Source organism: Megalops cyprinoides, chromosome 25 (assembly GCF_013368585.1).
Source record: "Megalops cyprinoides isolate fMegCyp1 chromosome 25, fMegCyp1.pri, whole genome shotgun sequence".
In the NCBI taxonomy this organism is placed as follows: domain Eukaryota; kingdom Metazoa; phylum Chordata; class Actinopteri; order Elopiformes; family Megalopidae; genus Megalops; species Megalops cyprinoides.
In genome coordinates, this window is record NC_050607.1 from 10503236 (window position 1) to 10526373 (window position 23138).

At 47.6% G+C, this 23138-nt stretch overlaps 1 protein-coding gene across 1 annotated transcript in view; it reads left to right on the forward strand.

The window, feature by feature from the left end:
- Positions 1-23138, forward strand: part of LOC118771793 (membrane-associated guanylate kinase, WW and PDZ domain-containing protein 2-like) — a 153885-nt gene that overhangs the window by 102870 nt on the left and 27877 nt on the right. Inside the window, exons 7-10 of the mRNA XM_036519831.1 lie at positions 6779-6836; positions 8766-8887; positions 12210-12392; positions 16748-17401. Coding sequence (XP_036375724.1) covers positions 6779-6836; positions 8766-8887; positions 12210-12392; positions 16748-17401 — 1017 coding nt within the window. The remainder of the gene's footprint in view (positions 1-6778; positions 6837-8765; positions 8888-12209; positions 12393-16747; positions 17402-23138) is intronic.

The window sequence follows — 23138 nt, forward strand, 5'->3', positions numbered from 1 at the left end:
TCTGACAGATCATCGAATGGGATGTTGACGGGTTTGCTGATGGACGCTGATGCATGCACCTCGGCTCCGTCTCACGCTGCTGCTCTCTTTCAGCGAGAGCTCTCCGCTTTCAAAAGGTGGACGCCGGATCAGAGATTCGAGTCACGTTCTGGGATCGTTCAAGGACTGGTTTAGAAAACCTCAAGCGCTTACCCTTCAAAACTCAGCTCCTCTCTCACTTCCAGCTTCACAGGAATGCTCAAATCTCCAATTCTGCTTCAAAATTCCACAGGGTCCCACTCAATGTGTTTTTTTCTCCCCACATTAGTTTCTTTTTCCAGTTTTTGGTGCAAAACTGATGGATCCAAAAGAGGTTTCAATCATCCGGCTGTGACCAAAGTCCAACCTCAGCTCAGTTGAATTCTGGGTGTTTTTTTTTTTTTTTATTGTTTACAAGGTTTTTTTTGATTGACAAGTTTGTTGAGCCTATCTTGCACATGGTGTTTGCCAGGAGAAAGCGGGCTTTGGTTCTATTGCTTTGTGTGTTATGTTGGATCAGAATTGGCAGTGGTGTGGCATGAATGTGCAGTAACGCGCGCACACACACACACACACACACACACACAGAAAAAATACAGGTTAACACACAACACACGCACACATACATGTTGACATATGCACACAGAAACACATGAACTGCATATGGATGGAAGAGATGATGTAGAGATGATGATGTAGCAAACGCATCCGCTAGCTTTTGTTAACGGAGGTCCACGATCACTTCCAAGTGTGGTGGGAGAAAGACTGCCACGTCTTTCAGTCGATGGCAGAAACGTGGAGACATGACAGAGCTTTCAGTTTAGCCAAGGAAGCTTCCTCCTGCAGTTGCCATGGAAACAGACTCCCATTGCCCAGAGAACGGGACCAGCGATTAAAGGCAGCTCCGCTTAAATGGTGGAGATTTAAGGTGGTTTGTATTTTAGGTCCGTTACTCCTCCGCCGCCAGCGGAAAACTTGTAGTTTTGAATCATCACCTGAATGAGGCATTGTAAAGCATTGTAATGGTCATCCTGCCATTATCATGTGGTGTGAGTGGAGGACGGAGCAGAGAGCAGTTTAGAGTGTCACGTGAGTTTGGAGCCCCTGCTCCTGGAGGTATGGCATGGGAGGTAAACTGATTTCTCAGGTGCCGTCTGTCCATCAGTGGGGTGAGGGAGCCCAGCCAGGCGTCACGCTTACTCATTCAACAGCCGATGAGAGAAACGCAAGGCACCCTCTTACATGCATCCGGCGTCCCCTCCTGGACATGCTGTTTCAGCTAGATGCCACATTACTGGGATGCAGCACTGAGCCAAATCGCATTCACCCAGTCTGACCTGTTTTAAACTCTGCCAACTCCAAAAAGAAAATGACTACAACTTAAACTCATTGCTGGTCAGACAGTGGAAAAGCCTTTCCATCCCTAACTATAAATTAGAGCCATTTCTTGTCTGACTGTAGTCGACATTAGACACGTTTGCCTTGAGAGTGAACAGAAAAACCAGGAACAAAAACACAGGAAGAAGATTAAGAGTGTCGGTGTGAGAGACAGAGAGACAGAGAGAAACACAGAGAGAGAGAGAGAGAGAGAGAGAGAGAGGGAGAGAGAGAGGGAAAGGGAAAGGGCCCATTATAGCACATTACATTTTGACATCGTGGGTGGAAAGCTACTGGAGCGTAAGTGCGTCTCTGCAAGCGGTGCAGCACCGGTGTCGTGCGGATGCTACAGGCTAGCAGGCGGCCTGCTCGTGCTGTCGGTCCCGTGGATGAAGGGCGGACGGGATGATGGCGCGTGTGTGTCGCACCGTAGCCTGAGCTTTCGGCCCACGTTCACCTAATGCGTGACTCAGTGCCCCGTGCAGAGTGCCAGGGGCAGGCGGTGGCGTGACTTGTTAGCGTGTTAGCGGCGACGTTATAGAGGGCTACTTCCAGAGCACTCTCCCGAACCGCTCTCAGAGCGCCTGAGAGTCATCGCGCGGAACGCCGTTGGCGGACGGAGGGGTTTGAAGTGTCACTCGAAGCTATCAGACAGCACCAGCCGGTGGCCCGCGCTGAGCTGGGACCGCTCGGCAAAATACAAAGACACGAAACGGAATAGACACTTGGCTTGCAAATCCCCCAAGGTGCACGGAGAGACATTCCGCTATCAGTAATAGACAAGCACTCAGATCAGACACAGTGCCTTGCAAGGTGGGTCCATTTATGATGCATGTGGGGGTGTGTGTTTTTTTATGTGTCTAAAGAGGTATTCCTGTGAATGTGTGTTTCTATGTTTGCATGTGCATGTGTGTGTGTGTGTGTGTTTGTGTTGTGGTGTTGGCATATCTGTATCACCTGACACGCTGACAGTACTCTAACAAAATTTGAAAACATTCACAATACTCCAAAATACTCCCAACGAACTGTAACAGAATGCTCTTTCATGTTGAAAAGTTTGAACAAAAAAAACATCAGAAATCCATTAAATGAAATAAATTTTGTATTTTGGGTTTTTTACAAGTCTGTGCCAAAACAGGCAATTCATTTCTCTAAGTATGGACTTATAAAATACAACTAGATTGATTCTGTGAAATATTCACATGAAAAATTCTGGACATACCAAGTGTTGGCAGATCACCCTTGGAAGACCCATTGAATTGAGCCATACTTGGGTGAATACCGAACGCTTTCTCCGGCTTTCATTTTCAAATACGAGTGGACTTTTTCCATGCAGCTTCAGGCCGAGTGTTAATCCTGCTTTTCCCTGATTTCTGGAAGGGAAAAGCAGCGGTCTTTGCTACGAGAGGCGCCTGAGGTGCGCTTTCACAGACTGGAGCGCTTTGCACAGGCACGAGGCAGCCCTTTGATCTGCCGCTGTCTGCGCGTCTCGGCGGTGCGGGGACGTGAAGCACACTCTTCTCTAATGAGTGAAGTGAGAAGCACCACAAGCCGCAGCGGTATTCCCCTGCGCTGTGAGCCGAGTCCCAGAGCTCTGACAGCTCCCCGGGGAGGATCACGCATCACACGGTCCTTTGTGTGTGTGTGTGTGTGTGTGTGTGTGTGTGTGTGTGTGTGTGTGTGTGTGTGTGTGTGTGTGTGTGTGTGTGTGTTTGTGTGTGTGTATGCATGGCTGTGTGTTGTGTATGTGTGTGGGTATGTGTGTGCATATGCGCATGTGTGTATCTACGCGCGTGTGTGAGTGTGTGTGTGCGCACATACGTGTGTGTGTGTGTGTGTGTGTGTATGGGCAGGATGGGATACGAGAGACAGAAGGACAGAGTCATGGATCCGGGACTCACTCCTTGGGGGTTCCCTGTCCTGTTGATTAATTAATGGGGGTTTGGTCAAAACAAAAATATCTTGAATGTTTCATGTGGCAGTTAGCCTGGATCCTATAGATCTGGCTGTCACGCGTGACTCTTTTAAAGTCTCCAATTGAAGAGCATTAAGCCAGGCTATTTATAGATCAAAGACCAGAGGAGGCGAGTCTGGAAAGATTATACAGCTTCTGATTGGTGCTGAGTCTGATTCATGTTGTTCTACAATATGATGTTTAGCCCAAGCTCAGTGTCAGAGTGACAAGTGGGGGGTTAAGCATATACTGACTTGGCTAACTAATCGGTTAAAAGTTGAAAAATCAAGTTTTTTTTATGTCTTGCCCATAGGATTTATAGGGGGGAGGAGCAATCTTGTCGTCAAATACAAAATATGAGATTTTCAAACTTGTTTGATTGTAAAGAACGAAGGAGAACCTGATGCATACCTCATAGCGTTGCTTCAAACAAGTGCTGCCTCACAAGATCAAGCAGTTGCTAAACTCCATCTGATTGGCTCAGCTCTAGCTCCCAGCACACACCCCCTTTTCATTCAATGTGAGCAAGCGAGATCAGGCCCCTCCCCTGCGGTTAGCGTCACCTCTTCCAAAGGGGATGGTGATGTCACCCCAAGCGCTCAGGGACAGGGGACAGCAGAGAGAGGATGGAAGGGGGGGGGGGGGGGGGGGGTAGAAGAAAGGAACAGCTGCATTTCAAAAAAACCTCAGTCAGGGGGATCCAGAGTCCAGACAGCACTAGTTTCAGATTGGAGGGTGCACCGTTAGCCAGCTCTGTCCACGTTTCATCGCGCCAGGTTGGTCGGCGCTCACATTCTCCAGGGTGTCGTGGGTCTGCTGTATAAGCACCTCCTAGCAACTCGCCAGGCACCTAACAGGTTGTTAGGTTCTCATCGGCAAGAGACGTGCTGCTCATCCATTTAGTGCCAGCTCTACTGTAGTGCACCGCTTGGCTTGGACTGTGAAAAACACTTATGCCGCGAGGAGCATGTATCGGACGAGAGTATCAGAGGAGTATGTATCAAACTAGTGTATCAGATGTGTATGTTTTGGATGAATGTATCAAAGGAGTATGTATCGAACTAGCGTATCAGAGGAGTATGTATCCAATGAGTTTGTCAGAGGTGTATGTATCAAATGAGTATATCAGAGGATTACGTATCAGACTAGTATATCACAGGTGTATGTTTTGGATTAATGTATCGAACTTACATTACATATCGAGTATGTATTGAACTGGTGTATGAGAGCTGTATGTTTTGAATAAGTGTGTTAGATGTTTGTATGGAACGCGTGTATCAGAGGAGTATATATTGAACTAGTATAACAGAGATGTATGTATCGGACTAGTTCATTAGAGTACGTATCAGATGAGTGTATGAGAGAAGTACATGGGCCTTACTTCTAAATAAAAATAGTGTTGAAAAACGCCCTCCCAAAATTGAACTCTCAGCCGCAGAGGCTTTGAGCACTATCCGTCAGAAGCCAGACCACTTGGCTACTTAGTCCTTCATTGATGGCAGGAGCTCAGGCAGGAACACCAATAAACCGTGGGTGTTACAATTTAAGGGAATCTCTGCAGAAGACACAAAAATGCCAGTTTTTTTTTTTTTTTTCCATTCTGGGAACGGAAACACCCAACCTGACACTCCAGTTTTTTTCCATCTGGTGACAACCCCATGAGAATAGCAAGTGATATCCCATCTCTTTTTAGGGTACGAAGGGCCATAATTGAAAAGTAATTTCTCCCTGCACTTCTGTATGTTTTACATATTTCATGTACCGTACGTCTAATTTAGAGACATGCTGTAATATTATAACTCGTTCCAGTTCGTTCGGCCTATGTGCTCCAGATAAAATGCAAAATCCATGAAAGCCCTCCACATGAATGTTTGAATATTTATGAGACTATCACTGTGGTGGAAATACATATTTTAATGAAAATGCAAAAATAGGCCCTCCATTGCGTGTAATGTAAAATAGGACACTTTCTTGTGAAGATAAGCAAAAGCTTACTGAGAAATTTCAAGCTTCATAAATACTTCCATACACCAAAACATTAAGGAATTACATAATGCCTATGGAGTAAACTTTCTTTAAATTGATATACCTCAGTCAAAGGCATGAACTGAAATTCCCCCTACATCCCGCTCGCTGTGGATTCCACATGGCAGGGTCACAGGGAAGTTTGGAAGTGTGTTTGGAAGTGTATCTTGGATTCTCATGGGCTCTACTAATATGGAGTTGCATGATTTTAGGTTCCAACAATGTGGACTGTCTTAATTTGCTGTGGGTTCCATCCTGTGGTGTAGGCTTTTGGGTGGTTGTAGTGTAGACTAGAACAGTCCCACCAACAGATGTAGGTTCCAGCACCGTGGAGATGCTCATCCTAGTCCTCGGATATTGGGGAGACTGTATCTTCAGTCATTCATTCTAAAATATATAGCACCTACTCTGTTCTATTCCTCAACCAAGAGTGGGGCTAAGGTCAGCTAAGGTTAAACACTCTGCCGCACACTATCTTACCCATAACTCTCTTCTCCATACAGTGTTGAGATGGAGTCTCAGTGCTGATAGTTGAATGTGCAGGGAGTCATTGTCAGGTGTGGAATGTTGGGAGTCTCAGTGTTGGGGTCTTGCTGCTGTCTGTAGAGGTGAAACCTGCTTGTAGTCTGAAAATGATTATAAATTTGGTGCTTTTAAAGTCCCACGTGCTACTTTTCTGAAGACGGAGTGCTGTTGCTGCTGAGTCAGGATTGTAATCTGTTGTACTGTTGCATTGGGTGCATGTTTTTTGTTTGTTTGTTCATTATTTGTTCTTGTTCTGTGAACGTATTTGCATATGCATATGTGTTTTCTCCCTTTCTTTTCACCATAATTATGTGTTTGTATTACTAGCTTTTTCCTCACCGTATTTGAAGATATTTTGCTCATTTTGTCTTTTCAGGACCCCCTTCGAAAGCGAGTTGCCTTATCTCAAGGGGTTTTATCCAGTTAATAAATTTCTAATAATAATAACAGGCTGCAGTCACTGAGACTCATTCAGCGCTGAAAGCCCCAATGGGGAATCTGATTCCCTCTGACTGTGCTCTGAATGAGCATGCAAATTCAGAGTGCTCAGTTCTAACAAATTGGGCGCCTGTTCAGGTCTCAAGGCTCGCAAGGCATCGATTAAGCAGTTAGTTCAGCAACTGCGGAAACACAATGCATTCGTCAATATCAGCAATCATAAAGGTATCGATGGACCGTCAATGCAAAAAAAAAAAAAACTATTTGTACACATGCAAACGGAATAATTAATTCCACCCTTGTTAAAATAATGTAGCTCCTACCATTAATGATGTTACAGTTAAACACTGTGAAAAATTACTTTTGTGAATTGATTTGTTCTCTCCCAGGTGCTGTGGGTGACATAATAAAATCTTTGCCCTAATTTCTTTTGCTTTCCAGAGCTTCCGTACGGTTGGGAGAAAATCGATGACCCAATATACGGCAGTTACTATGTGGAGTAAGTCTCACCTTTCTGTATTAATGAATGCTCAATCTCATATATATAGCAGTTACTGTATGAAGTAATGCTCTCTATATTAATAATCACTGTTATGTACAGCAGTTACCATGTGTACTACGAGTAAGTCTCACCCTCCTGTATTAATTAATTTTAACTCTGATATATGGCAATTACCATGTTGAGTAAGTCTCAGCTTTCTGTATTAATGAATGCTGACTGTGATACATAGCATTTACTGTATGAAGCATGCTGTCTCTCCTGTGCTAATAAATACTCTCTCTGATATATAGCAGCTATGTGTAGTAAGCCTCACCCTCCTGTAGTAATGCATATTCTCCTCATTCCTCTGCACCTTACCATTTCCCACCAATGACCGTTTCCTCTCCAGCGTTATTTACCGTCGCCAGGAAACCGCTCTTCTCCTTGGTGACCGTTTATGGTTTGCGTCAGAGAGGAGGATTATGGCTCTTGCCTGTGAACGATGAACCTTCACTGATCCCCTAGAACTGTAAATGAGCTGCCTAAAAATAAAACTGTACGCTGCAGTAACAATCTGCACCTTTTTAGGTGTAAGAAAATATAGAAGCTTTATTTCAAAGCGGCTGCCTGATGATGTTTAAAATGTGGTCAGCCATTTAACTTGCGCTTGCATACTGTACTTAGATCCTGATGATCTTTTCTTTAGATTTAATTGGTTAATGGCCTGAGTGAATATGCTGTATCAGAGTGGCTGGGTACTTAACGATGCGAACCTGTGAGAAATCAAGGTCTGCTTTGTTTAAGTGAGGAGAGACATCAAATAAGTAGAGCCCCCGTGTTTTTATCTCCTACATTTGTAATTACCAGGGCTGCCAGGTTTGGCTTTTTCAGCCAAACCCAGCCGAGTTGCCAACTGCACTGACTTATGGGTTGAAAGGCCTGCTGGCATTTTGGCTTTTATTTCCCAGCTCAACAAAAACCCACATCCTGAGTTACAATAGCAAGATGGTCTTGTTCCTGAGCAGAAATAGTCCTTTTTGTGTTTCCTGAGTTTCCTTAGTGACCGTTTTGTTAGAAAAAGCCAGTTGGCAGGTCTCTTTTTGAAGTATTTGGCTTTCATATCGACTGGGATTTTGAGAGCCAGTAACCCTGGTAGTTAATGCTACTGTTTGTTCTCATTATTTTTTTAAATGGGAGCTTTATTGCTGATTACACATTACTCTCTCCACAGGTTTGGAGTTCAGTGTTCTTCCCAATACCACTGCATTGGCAATCCAACTAAGCGCTTGCTGACATTTTTCCGTTTACACGCTGTCCTCAGTTAGGGCTCAACCCCTCCTATCCTGGGACAGGACAGAGGCTCGTGATTGGCTGAGCTGCAGCGCTCCTGCGTTCCACGCAAAACCCCCTGCTCTGAGCAACATTCTGTCTTCATGCGTGATTTCTCTAACTAGCTATGTGCTACTGTGTTCCTGGATGAAGTTTAACATTATCACCCCGCAGAGAGGAGGACTGGGTCTGAATGTAAACGTATGCATTAGCACGCCCTGTGATTATGACTGATTTTATTGGAAGCATATGTAGCGGGTGACTAATTGCTGTACACCCGTCAATTACTCTTAATCACTGGCTGCCGCAAAGCTGATTAAGACTGACAACTCATGTTAGAGCAAATGCTCTGCAGTTTGGGTTTTTGCCCACAGTGGAAATTTGTGAATTTCCTTTGAGTATAGAGTGGGATGACTTCATTTGGCATTCCTCTTATCAGTGACCAGATTCTCTGACTCTGAAGTGTGTTCCGTCCTGTTATGTAATGTCAGAGTGGGACGATTTCGGCAACAGGAGTTTAATTCAGCACTTTCCAGGCAACGGGAGAAGCCTCTGATAGCTGTAGCTGTTATCTTTCCTCATGTAGCTTGTCATCACTTTTCCATTATTCTCTCGCAGCCACATAAACCGGAGGACCCAGTTTGAGAATCCCGTCCTGGAGGCGAAGAGGAGACTCCAGCAGCAACAGCAAATGCAGAGCCAAGGCTTGTCCTCGCTGCCCCTCCCCACCATCTACAGAGGTAACTCCGGCTTTCTCACCCACCCAACCCCTCCCCACCATCTACAGAGGTAACTCCGGTTTTCTCACCCACCCAACCCCTCCCCACCATCTACAGAGGTAACTCCGGCTTTCTCACCCACCCAACCCCTCCCCACCATCTACAGAGGTAACTCCGGCTTTCTCACCCACCCAACCCCTCCCCCATTAACCCTCTTCAGAGGTAACTCCGGCTTTCTCACCCACCCAACCCCTCCCCCATTAACCCTCTTCAGAGGTAACTCCGGCTTTCTCACCCACCCAACCCCTCCCCCATTAACCCTCTACAGAGGTAACTCCGGCTTTCTCACCCACCCAACCCCTCCCCCATTAACCCTCTTCAGAGGTAACTCCGGCTTTCTCACCCACCCAACCCCCTCCCCCATTAACCCTCTTCAGAGGTAACTCCGGCTTTCTCACCCAGCCAAACCCTCCCCCATTAACCCTCTTCAGAGGTAACTCCGGCTTTCTCATCCAGCCAACCCCTCCCCCATTAACCTTCTTCAGAGGTAACCCCACCCTTCTCACCCACCCAACCCATCCCCCATTAACCCTCTTCAGAGGTAACTCCGGCTTTCTCACCCACCCAGCCCATCCCCCATTAACCCTGTTCAGAGGTAACCCCACTCTTCTCACCCACCCAACCCCTCCCCCATTAACCCTCTTTAGAGGTAACCCCACTCTTCTCACCCACCGAACCCATCCCCCATTACCCTTCTCCAGAGGTAACCCCACCTTTCTCACCAAACCCCTCCCCCATCATCCTTTTACAGAGGTAACCCTACCCCCTCACCCACCACCCCCTCCCCCATTACCCTTCTACAGAAGTAACCCCACCCCCCTAACCCACCCAGCCCCTCCCCCTTTAACCCTTTAAGGAGGTAGCCCTGCCACTCTCACCCACCCAACCCCTCCCCCAATATCCCTCAACAGAGGTAGCCCCACCCTTCTCATCAAGCCCTCCCCATTTTTAGAGCTAACACAGGCATACCTCTTTTTAACTCCTCCCACTACTGACCAGCTAAGAGGCACTCCTGCATCTCTCCTTACTCCATCGTCATCCAAGCAGTTTTTTTTTACGCTGGACGTTTTTTCCTCATTCCTCATTTCTGCTGTAAATGACTCCCGTGGGTTTGACTGCTGATCTTCTGTGTCAGCTCTGTGTGAGCTTAACTGCTACCTCGCTGATGCAGGTGGGGGTCAGCTCTGAGTACAACAGACCATGCTGTGGGGTGGGGGGGCTGGGAGGGGAGGGACTGGGGTGCATTCCAAATCTCTCCCTCGGCTTCCTGCTCCCTGCTCCCATCAGCAACAATGTGCTCATTTAGCTATCACCGATCAGAGATCTGTATTGCTGTGGGGAGCAGGGAGTAAGGAAGCCTTTCAGAATGCAACATAGGACTGTGTTATATTGTAATGAAGATGAAGAGGCCCTTCCTTGCTTTACACAGCACAGTTTTAGAAATAGGTTATGTATTCAGTGAGTAATGACAGTTGTCATTATTCTTACCAAACAGTAGCTGGCGCTGTGAGTTTTCAGCATGACCTGTTGATGTGTGTTCGTCGCAGTTGTTCATTAAAAAACCAGCAGAGTAAAAATGGCTATCGGTGTGTTCGCCTGCGGTTGTGTGTCAGCCCAGTTCCTCTGCGCATAATATATTAGGAAACATAATAGTTATGGAGAGGAAAGCATGTCTCTTCTGAATGATTTTGGCCAAGTATACCGTGAAGCAGAACAAGCTGAACCAAATAAACAGAAAATATTAATTCAGTAGTTGGTCGGTTCTGTGAAAAGCAAATTTATTTCAGAGGAGACCTTCTCTGCACATATGTACTTCAGTGACTCTCTGCTGTTTCCTCATACAACTATCACACCGCATGTGGCGTGAGATTCTTCCATCTGCCGTAGCCTCTGAAAATGCATTTACTTGAAAATCTTGTCACTGTTGAATCTTTGCCTGCATCATGTGTCAGTCTTCAGAGCTCATCGTGCAAGACTGATACTTGAGGCAGTGGCATGAGTTGAGCATTTCTCTAGTTGGTTACGCTGCTGTGGCTAGCCAACAAGTGAGGATTTCTTTTTTCTGTGGGATGAAGCTGTCAGCCAATGAGTGAGGGTCTTTCTCCTTAGCGCCGCTGCTGTTACCCAGTTAGTATGGGACTTTCCTTTCTGTGACAGTCAAGGAGTGTTCATCCTCAACCCAGGTGGTTCCACCCTCATCCACAACATAACGCCCTCTTTTCGAGTGGAGGAATTAGTACCTGTAGCAGTTTTAATTTGGCTCTACCCCCACACCATCTGTGTGAAATCTTGTTCTTTTTATTTCTTGCTGTTGTGTTCTCTCTTTAAGTAGGACAGTGGAGCCCTTTTTTTCTACCTGCTGTGTGAGTCAGGCAAGCTTCAGGTGAAATATGTGTGCGGTAACCAGACCACTGAGATATGACTACCTTCAGCCCTGCGCTCTCTCAAGAAACTAATAAAATGAGAGAATTTCTCAAATGCCAACCGACTGTTTGAATTGATCAAAAGTTATAAGGAACATAAAGAGAACAAATCTGAACAACATTTCTAAGATTTATTCCTCACTGCGGGGAAATTAAATTGACAGCTGTTAAGCTTGGCAGCGGAGAGTTTCCCATTTACTGTCTGACACTGATGAAACAGTCAAAGCCAGTCTCTGTTTTAACAAAAAATTTTAGGATGTAATTCAGTGATCCCAATCCTGACTTAAAACAGAGACGCTGTCTCTCTAATGTGGCAGATAGTGGCAGAATGTAATTTCCACTCTGTGAGAGCTGAAATTTGCACAGCTTCACTGTGTTGATTTCTTTTCTGTTGATCCAGCTTAGCACCGACCTAGCTGAGACATACTGAAAAAAAAGAAAATGAGAGTGAAAGTTGAATTGTCTTGTTGGCTTGCTTTGGAGGAATGTTTGGAAAACCTTGGACTGGATCTGAAGCCTGTATTGCACCCCAACTCGGCACACTGACCCCCGAGCCTCTGACTTTAATTTCTTCCGTTTACACCTTTGCAGCAAGATCATTCAGCTATCGGAGGCAAGATCTCTCCACTCAGTTGAAGGAAAACTATCTATATCCAACTGGTTGCTCTTTTCATTAGCCAATTAGTTGCTTAGCAACTTGAGAGAGGTCTTGTTGCAGGGTCAAAGAGGAGCTGGAGCCAGAGCCAAAATACCGAAGCCAGAGCTTGTTGCATTCTCACACTGTGTAAATGACTGTCTAACCACAGTGACTGTGCTCGCAGAGACCCTAACCCTAATTGGTCGGTTGTGCCCCCCCATAGAGAAGCCCCTCTTCACTCGGGACGCCACGCAGCTGAAGGGGACCTTCCTCTCCACCACCCTGCAGAAGAGCAACATGGGCTTTGGCTTCACCATCATCGGGGGGGACGAGCCCGACGAGTTCCTGCAGGTGAAGAGCGTCATCCCCGACGGCCCCGCGGCACAGGACGGGAAGATGGACACGGGTGAGTCGCTCTCCTCATTCGCTCATTCCCTATACCCCTCCCCCATCAACCATGAGCCCCACCCGTAAGGGCAACAGGAAGTCCACAAAAGGGACTCTATGCAAGTGAATCAGTGGGATAATTTCTCCTTGTCTCCCTGTGTTTCCATGTTTTGGCCAAGAGCGTTCTGCAGTGTGTGTGTGTGAGTGTGAGAGTATGTGAGCGTTTCTGTGTGTCACACATTAATCACTGTGGGAGTTTATGACACTGTAGCTCCTGACTCGGTCTTGAGGGAGAGGGACTGTGGCACCATTATGTCGAGTCCAGTGTAGTGTCACCTGTGCTGGAAACTACACCAGACTCTTTAATGCGGTCAGCTACACAAAGACTCGCTGATGTGATTATATAACAGGCGGATACACCACAGATTCATATTTACACCCATCTGTGTGGAGACCTTCACAGTAATTATACAGGCCTTAACATAAATTCAGGACACGGAAAATCACTGACAATTTCTGTCAGGCTGCCTTGCTACTTATTCCTGCTGATTGCATCTTATTACTGTTGCTTGTAGTATGTCTGCGGATGGATCAAATAATCCCTCATGCTCTCGCCACAGTTCAATAAATTCCTCACCTGCCTCTTCTGTCCAATATTTTTGGCTCAGCGCTCATCTTTTCCAATGTTTGTTTCCTCTTGCATGGTTCCCTTGCTGATTTTTTTTGTTGCAGTTCTACTTCTAACAGCTTACAGGAAATGGCTGCTTCTTGTTGCCAAATTATGCTATCGAGTGGTTATTTCTCATTGGTTGTTTGCAGTCCCTAATGGCTTAAATAGCACCGACAATGAATGCAATTTGTTGCAAATTTTTTTGGCCTGCTAAAAACTGACTTGCAGGATTTTTTTTTTTTTACTATCATTGATTGCCCATGTATACCTGACACTACCAGGAAAGATTTAAGTGTGCATACACCAAATTTTAACATGGATCATAGTGAACTTGCAACAGCTGTTAAGAGTTAATTCAGCCTAAAATCGCTGTGTGTTAACAGTACTAAGCATTAGAATGAGGGGGCTGAGAGAGCTGCTATTCAGGAGAGTGAATGTTTCCCTTTGTAAGCCTGCTAGTACTTAAGCGCTATGTGCTGATACATTGTGCTTGCTTCAATTTACTGTTAATTAGCCTTTGACTGAGCTTGTTTTATGAATTTTGCTTGATCATAAATAGTCTTTCTAAATCTCTTCCCAGAGTTCTGTGGTTTTCTCCTTAAATGCTGTCTGAGCCCCAGTTACTACAGTAGTACTATATACTCCTACATTTCAGACATTCAGGTACTGCATATGCATTTATATATACTCATAATATACTACATATCTGATATCCACTGGTTGTATGTGCTGGAATCTATTGATAATATGCGCTCATATCCATTGACATCATGCGCTGATATATGCCGATCATGCAAGCTGTCTGGGTGCTGGCTTAGGCGTGTGCTGATATTTGCAGATGGTTTGGAAGTGGTTGTAAAGTGGAGCATGCCTGTCTACACAGCTCTCAGAATCTAGTGCCCATTCTCCACTCACCGCCCCCCCCCCCCCCCAGCCTGCCCCGCCAGAATGGCCGCCCTACTCCAGCCCAGCAGCACGGCAGACACCTGAGGGAGGTGTTAAATTGGGAAGGATGAAATGGATGGTTTATTTAGCGCACTTGCCAGCACTTTGCCAGCGCTGAGCTTTTGCCCACCACTCCATTTGAGTCAGTGAAATGTGCACTGCAAGAGAGCCCTGGCTTTCAGTGTCTGAAACTAGACGTCATAAACTTTATATAAACTAGACACGTTCAGCTCTATGTGACAATCGCCCATCCAGTATCTGGTGTCTTCCTAGGGACGTCTTGTATTCTTACACAAGAGGAGATAGGACTTGTGACGGAGAGAGAGTAGCAGGCTTTTCTCAGCAATATGGATGGCTACTGTGTAGAGGTATAGATGTGGAATAACACTACAGCTACTGCTTTTTATAAGGCTGTAACTCTAACATATATGACATTCATGAGGTAAAACCCCCCCGCATATGCTGAGTCTGATGCTGTCCCTCTGGATGGCTCATCATATGCATGTGAGCATCGTTTATGGTTTCAATCCCTGCTCTGTCACTTTTACAAGGCAGCAACTGCAGTAAAAGGGGAATTGCTGTATGTAATAAATGGCCGTGCGTGTTTAAAGTGATGGCGTTGCTGAGCGGCTCATCCGCCCCGATTCCCTCTCGCCCTGGTTCCCCCTCACCCTCAGAGCCAGCAGTCCAGATGGCCTGACCTGGCCACCGCTGACGTGTGGACTGTCCCCGCAGAGTGCCGTTTAGGCACCGTGGTTCGATGAACAGATCTTTTGTTTTGGCGCCCCATTCCTGCGGCCCCCTCTCTCCGATACAGTCAGACGGATGGGATATATTCATCCTTTTCCTGTGGGCAGTCAGAGCCATTATGGAGCTGAGCTAATCATATCCCCGGAGAGTCATTGGGTAGCTCTAGCAGCCATCAGTTAATTTTAACAGACACAAGACTGAAAGGAGACTTGTCTTTGGTGTAGAAGCACGCACCTGCAAACTGTATGTAGGTTGGTCAGATCAGCAGGGATGTTTTTTTTTTTTAGCTACAGCAGCTTCTTTTCTCATGAGACGGTCACAGACACAACCCACCCACAGCAACCGCACAACCACACACTTGGATTTCCTGGCCTGTAGTGGGATGGTGGTGAGCCAGCCTTAAAGGCATACTCCCATTTTAATGCGGCTCACGGTGAAACGAGCTGTGAAACTGTTTAAGCTCTGAGCTATTGAAAGCATCGTGCAGAGATTTAATGACTTTTTTGCACCTGTGAGTGCTTGTCTGTACCTGTGTGTGTGTGTGTGTGTGTGTGTGTGTGTGTGTGTGTGTGTGTGTGTGTGTGCGCGCACGTTTGTGCATGTGTGTGTGCGCACGTGTGTGCATGTAGGTATGCACATGTGTGTGAGTGTGTGTGTATGGGCATGCATTTGTATGCGCATGTGTGTTTATGCATGGATGTTTATGTGTCTGTGTGTACGTGTGTGTGCGGGCATGTGTGTGTGTGTGTGTGTGTGTGTGTGTGTGTGTGTGTGTGTGTGTGTGTGTGTGTGTGTGTGTGTGCGGGCATGCGTGTGTGTGTGTGTGTGTGTGTGTGTGTGTGTGTGAGCATGTGTATATAGTTTACATAGTGAACCGCAGGAACATGGAGGGTGCCAGGAGGTCATGGTGTGATCATTGAATCATTTGTTTTCAGAGAGCGCGCAAAGCTATTGATTTAGACACACGTGCCCAAGGCAAATGTCATTGGTATTTACCCAGATTAATTAAAGCCCCATGAACCGGGCATTGGAGCTGTCGACAGCCTGTCAGTCATTAGCACCCAGAGATTTTTTTCATGAGCCCCAAAGCACTATGGGAGATTTACTACACATGTTCCTTTGAGTTGTTGCGCTGATAAATGGAGCCCTTTGTCTCCCCACTCCATACCTGCATTCTCTCCTCAGGGCAAAAATGCACAAATCCTACACCAGTATATCACCATGCAGAGGTTCTCAGAGGTTCATTACATTGGATTATTGTCATTATCCTGTTATTTAGCATGTTATCCATTTACGCAGCTGGATATTTCCTGAGGTTCTGGGTTAGGTACCTTGCCCGAGGGTAGAACAGCAGTGCCCCAGCATGGAATCAAACCAGAAACCTTTTGGTCACGACCCCTCTATGCCATGCCAGCATAGTAGTTAGGAAATTGAGCCTGAAAAGTGAGGGTTGGAGGGCTGGAATCTCGGATGTTGCTGTTTGTACTTTTGACCAAATGCTCAACCACTGTCACGTGATATGGCATGTCCATCAGTGTCAATGATTACAAGCATAACCTATGGACCAGGAGTCCGATGAGCAGATGCATGATAACGATTATAACAGCAGGATGGAGAGTAATGGATGGAGGAGTGTCATTAACATTGAGCTGAGGAGACCTGTTAATGAGTGTGACTCCCCATCTCATTCCCGCCTAAGAGGTCTGTTCGGTTACCTTACTGCTTATTATAATGGATTAGTACCGTTATAATTAGCATTAACCTGGGCAGTCCATTTAGAAACATATGCAAGACTTGAACAGAGTGTGTGTGGGGATGCACAAGAACCTAGAGCCTCCAGGTCTTTTTTGATTAGGTGAAATTACAGTGTTGCATCAGATATGCTTGTTCAAGGACACAGGTGTAGTAGTTCTGTTGGCAGTAGTAGCTGGCTTTTAATTCGGACCCCTCTCTGGTTCCACGCCTGTGGTGACGTCTCCCAACACCCCCCCCCCCCCCCCCCCCCCCAGGTGATGTCATCGTCTACATCAACGACGTCTGCGTCCTGGGCACCACTCACGCCGACGTGGTCAAGCTCTTCCAGTCGGTGCCGATCGGGCAGAGCGTGACGCTGGTGCTGTGCCGCGGCTACCCGCTGCCCTACGACCCCGAGGATCCGGGCAGCAGTGTGATCTCGCCGCTTGGCGTGATGGAGCGGGCCGGCCTGGCCAACGGGCGTGGCGGCTACGACAGCTACATGGAGTACATGTCGCGGACGGCGCGCTTCGTGCAGGACCGCGGCGACCCGCTCCTCCCCCAGGGGGCGCTGCAGGGCCTCCCAGGCGACACCCACCTGGATGGCTCTCTGCCGGCCGGCGCCGCCGCACCACACGAGGACAGCGTCTCCATGGCGTCGTCGGGGGCGACGCAGGCGGAGCTGCTGACGCTCACCATGGTGAAGGGGGCGGACGGCTTCGGCTTCACCATTGCCGACAGCCCCACGGGGCAGCGGGTCAAGGAGGTGCTGGAGCCGCAGGGCTGCCCGGGCCTGTGCGAGGGCGACCTCATCATGGAGATCAACCAGCAGAGCGCTCAGGGCCTCAGCCACACCCAGGTGGTGGACCTCCTCAAGGAGTGCGCTGTCGGGGCCGAGACCGCCCTCATCATCCAGAGAGGAGCAGCAGGTAAGGGCATCAGCCGCGGGCCAGGTGAGTCCGTCCCGTCTGTCCATGTCCCAAGGTGTCCTCTAAGCCACAGTAACCCATAATACAGTTTCGGCCCGGGGGGAAGGAGAGACGTTCCCGCTGAGCGCTCTCCTCCCCTGCTGTTCCGAGGTAAACCTGCAGAGCCCCTCTTACCTAACTGCCATTCAGGCACGGCCAATGAGGGCTGATCCGCCGGAGAAGCAGACCGCAAAACAGGATCCGCCTTCGATCTGAGCCCTGCAGACCACGGCCGCTCCTGACCGCTAATCTGCATTCGTCCGGCGCAGAGTCCATCCTGGCAGATAAAGATTAATCGATTCGTCTGAATTTACCGCTGTTTGACTTCACCCCTGGTGCCTTCCTGTAATTAAGAGCACTGACTCGTTCGTGGGGTTTGAGGGGGTTTTTTGTGTACAGATTTTAAATGAAATTTCAGTGATTTTCCAGTATTATCCAGTACCTCTCCAATATTAAAGACAGCAGATTTATGGCGTCTAGTGTAGGGATGGATGGACATGTTTCTAGTATACATGTCTAAGCTCATACCATCTGGGAGATGGTTAGTAAACCGCTAACAACCACAGCTTTCTGCTGGTGCATGGCATTATAGTCTTAATTTATTGTGTATAATATCATACTGCAGAATATTGAGAGCATGAGCACACACACACAAACACACACACACACACAGTCTGCCGCAACACTAACGCAGTGAAACATATTGAGCGCGCTCCCCACCTCTTCCCTCCCTGCAAACCCAAGTGCACTCACTCATATTAAGTGGAGCGCTGGCAGGTCCCTCCTATAACTGACGTGAAAGAGTGTCTCTGGTCGCGAGGCGGTCGCGGGGAAAGCAGCTCGGAGCGAGACGGCATCAGTAACCGCGAGCGTCGGGCCCCTGCGCGGGTCCTACGTGGGCTGCCCTTCGGTACGGTTAGCGAGGAGTCCGCGGCTTACGCGATTACTCACCAAAACAAATGAGTTGCATCTCCCGAGTCGGAGAGATTTGATTCTCCCTGGCAGGGGACTAAAGTGCCTCCCGGCTGCTTATTTGTAGCCCCTTTGCTTTTTCTCTTTGCGATAAATGGAGCCAGTGGTAGCCGCAGAGACACGGTCGCGGATGGAATGTAATTGCTTTCCGCGCGCCTTAAAGGTTGAAATTCTCCGTTCCTGCAGCATCTGGTCCCAGCCACACGCTTAGCCTTACACGCACTCCCTTTCTGTCGTCCCGTAAAACAGAGCGGTGGCCTTTCAATGCACGTCACGAACTCTGAAATGTTTTGCGCGGCCTGTGTGAAAGTAACCTTTCATTAGACTTCAGTTTCTGGGAGCGTTGACAGAGTCTTGACAGTCTCCAGACTCATTAGAGATGTGAGATTAAGATGTTGCCTTAATGCAGTTTCTTTATTGCATTATAACCAGGAGGAGTTTAGCAAGTCGGTGTAATAGAGGTGTAAAAATTAATGAGTCGTGAGCCAGGTCGAAGCTCCCCGGGATTAGCAGGTGGGGAGTGTGCCCCCTTGTGGGAGAGTGAGGGCTTGCACAGAGCCGCTCTCTCCCCGATGAATGAAAGCAGCCATCAGACAAACAGAATCAGTGCAGATCACTGCACTTTGAGCATCTAGAGGGGCCCGAAACCGAAGTGAGTAACAGTCACTGGGGCCTATTTCTGGTATCGACTGGTGATGTCTGACCTCCCATCGCTGGTACAACAGTTTCTCTCATGTGGCTGTTGTGGTGGGCCTGGGGGGGCAGTTGATATCAGCGATATCAACATGTAGCTTCACTATAGGGCAAGTTTCTGTGTAACACATTTGTGTTCTGTCAGGTAGAAGGATCAGGGCTCAATGCATTCAGTCAAACATCATCAGATGTGTAATATGCAATGAAGATGGACTGGGAACCCATAAACCTTCTGACCGTCTGCAGAACTATCCGTAGGCATTACCTCTGTGTGAAATGGAGGCTGTGGGAGGAGCCAGCCACAGATGGGCGGAGCTTCACAGTTTGCCCGGAGCTGAGTGGGTGGGTTTTTTCATGTAATCTTGAAAATTACACATCTTAAATACGAGGATTTGGAATCACAGTTCCACAGAGTGTATTCACGCATGAGAGAGAAGAGGAGCTAACCCTACGCCTACTCTACCACTCCACGCTCGTATTGTTATACAAGGTGCCTAATTGGTTATTTCCCTGTCAGTCACACACACCTTTGGGCAAGAGCACAGTATGACTGAAAACAGTGAAACTGTAGCGTTTGTGCTTTGACTGTGACTCAGAAAGGTCATCCTGTCATAGCACAGCAGTTCCCTGAGGCTGAATCATGAATATGTTATTAATGACATGGTAGGCAAAACTGAGAAAGCGCAACCCTTTCCATACCAAGAAGGAAGGGTCCTGTGCTACTGATCCATCTGCTGGGCAGGCCGGCAAGAGATCCCGTCCGTGTCGAAATGACAACGGGGCTGAACGAAGCGGAGGGGCGGAGTCTGTGCAGTTTTAAGGAGCGAAACCCGTGTTTGTATCTGCCCAACGCCCCATGAAAAGCGAACGGATTTATATTTAGTCGCGGCACATGGAGCGTGTAAGGCTGTCCTGGGATAGCCCAGAGAAGTTCGCGTTCCTGCGTAGCACTGCATCTGTGGTCTGGCTTGTCGCGGATAAGCTGTAGGGGGGCGTGTAGCACAACTGAGACTGGCTGACCTGTCACCCAGGGGTACAGTACTGCGTTCACATGCTGCTTCTCTGTGAAGCGAGTCTTATTCCTCTGGGCGAGAGGCAAGCATTCAGCAGCACAAACTGATCAGGGGCTTTCAGAGATGCTCATACCATCATTTGAATGTCAGTGTTTTCATGATGATGATGGCAATACAGCTATTAGTACTGTTACTACCACTGCTGCTGCGACTGTTTGTGCTGAAACTAATGATGGTAATACTCATCTTTATGAGTACCTCTCATGTATCATTGTCTCTCCGAAGGAAATCGAGCTCAATATATGAAAATGTAAAGATGTTTCATGGTTCACATGTAAGAGAGGATGGATGGATCAGGCGTCATGCCATAGTCTGATGGAAAATCTGCATTTTAGCCAGACCGAGGGGCCTCACAGTGAGATTAGCCATCAGCCACACTCGCAGAGCTGACTCCGCTCCATTGGAATTAGCGATTCCGACCTAAACGCAACACAAAGAGGCGCTCATTAGGAGCTGGACCTGGGCCATGCATTCTAATGCCGTCCTCCTCGCCCCGATATCGGCGCCTCCCCCCCTCGGAGTGGTACAGCGCAGCGGGCTTACCCCGAGATCCCAGACCGTGGCTGCGGCCGGCTAATGAGAGTTTTCCATTATTAATCAGTTATTCTGTGCAGCGGCCCTTCCGGCAGAGACTCTGTCACGTTAACACCTCCTCTCCCGCAGTGGAGGGAGGGGCGAAGGCAGAGCCGAGTCTGACTCAGCCTCCATTGTGCCGGGCCCGTCGCGCCCGTCAGCCCGGGCGTGTGGGCGGCCCGGCCATGTGCTGCCTTTATTTAGAGCGTCAGAACGCGCCGGTCTCGCCTCTCACCATGCAGTCCTGCAGACACGCCGGTCGCCACCTGGCGGCCGTGTGAGGTAAAGGCGAGGTTGGATCGATTGCAATGAATACCTTGTCTCCCTTATTGGCTCAGACACTTGCGATGGAGTGGTGGGTGCTGATCATCATAACAGAAAAGTCTTGTTATAGAGGTACACTGGGATATGTGTTCATTCTAGTCTATGCTATGATTCTGTTTTCCCTGCCTGGCACTCTGTTGTGTTGTCATGGTTGCTATGACCCCATGGCAGGAAAGTTTCTGGTAATTTATCATAACTATTTGGACTTAAGTGTTTGTACACCGTAACACCTGATTGGCCTAATGATTGTGTAAGTGATTACTACTGCTATGTATCTTTTGACCAGTTGGCAGTCCTGGGTTCATGTTTTCTGTGTTTGTGTGGGGGCAGGGTTGTTGGTTATTTTTTATTATAGAGTGTTTGAGGTCGTTGATGTTGGGTGTACAGTCATTACTGTCTTGGGTGTGTGGTCATTATTGCATTGGATGTATGGTGTGCGGTTAATACTGAGGGGGAGACAGTGTTTGGATATTACTGTGCTGGGTTGTGGGTATATGGTAATCACTGCAACGGGTAAAAGGTATACATTAATTCCTGTGTAGGGTCTATGTTAATTATTGGTATGAGTGTGTGGTTCCTCACAATGACTTAGTCACTGTGTATTCCTGGATGCTTCGATCTACAGACAACACTAGAGAGTTGAGGGACAGCCTCCACAGTGTGGAGTTTTTTTATGATCAAAGCATGCAGTGAATTATTGTTGAACAGTTTGAAGCTGTCACCGTAACAGCTCCTGAATCCTTCCCTTAAATGTGTGGACAGCTCCCGCTCTGTTCTTGAAAACACTTGGCCATTCTGTCTCTCATCAAGCACAGTTAGTTCTTACGTGTCAGACACCTTCATTCGCAGATACGTAAACCTCAGCAGTGATAATTAGTCATGTAAATTAGTTTAACTCACAAACAGACACACACACACAGGTACACGCGCGCATGCACACGCGCACACACACACACACACACACACACAGACACACACAGACACAGACACACACACACACACACTAGAGTCTCCTTGCAGACGAACAGAAGCAGTGACTCGCCGGGTTTGCGCGTGTGAGGTGACAACGCAAACGGAGAGATGGGACACGCCCACCTGCAGCTTGAGTTCCAACGCCGGCATCCCCTCAAGGCCTCCTGCGATGTCACATGGACTCCCCTGTCCCGCGTGCCACCGTCCCACCAGTTCCATTGCGATCTCTCTGTCACGTGGCCAGGACCACACGCCGTCATCCAAAAAAGGGGGGGGGTGGGGGGGGGGAGTGGGTGCCGTCTGAGCCATCGAGCTCCTCCAGCCACACGATGCTTATTCACCACGGTGTGAGACAGAATGTATGATCAGCCAAGAGCAGGACTGCGTAACACAGGCATCCTGTCAGCAGCAAACTGATCCCTGCTCGATGCTCACTGCCTCTTCCCATGATGCACCATTTTTGCGGTGCTCTCTAAGTCAGAACCTAGAAAACGATGAGGACTTCAGTCGCATTTAAGAAACGAGGACTGTGCACTGGAACAGGTCCACCCGTGGGCAGCTCTGACGTTCAGTCAGACATTAGCTTTACATCTACTGCCTGGCCTTTTCTTCCCGGCATCACTGTGCCTTCCAGGCCAAGCTCAGGTTTAGTAGCAGCATCTCTGCGTTTATCTGGAAACCTGTATGAATTGTAATGCTTAACAATGGATGAAATGACAGGCGTGAGACACTTCTGACATACGGAAAAATAATGTAGGGAGTGCAGCAAAAAAGAAAATTAGCTTAACTCTTAATTAGTTAGTTTTGATTGGTTTGAATGGTTTGATTTGAATGGAAAAATTACAAACTTCGCAGGCATGTGCTGTTAGTCTTTTGTGAAAGAAACGTACTGTGCATTTGTGAAAGATAAAGTAACCCAGCTCATTTTTGGTCATTTCTGCCCATTAAATTAATTGCCCATAGTCATTAGTACCAATAATGCGAGTAATAACAGTATTCAACATAATTTATAAAGATGAATCATAGTGTTCAATTACTGTTTTAGTTGCTAGAACAATGAATTGAATAATCATTAAAGTCTACTACAACAA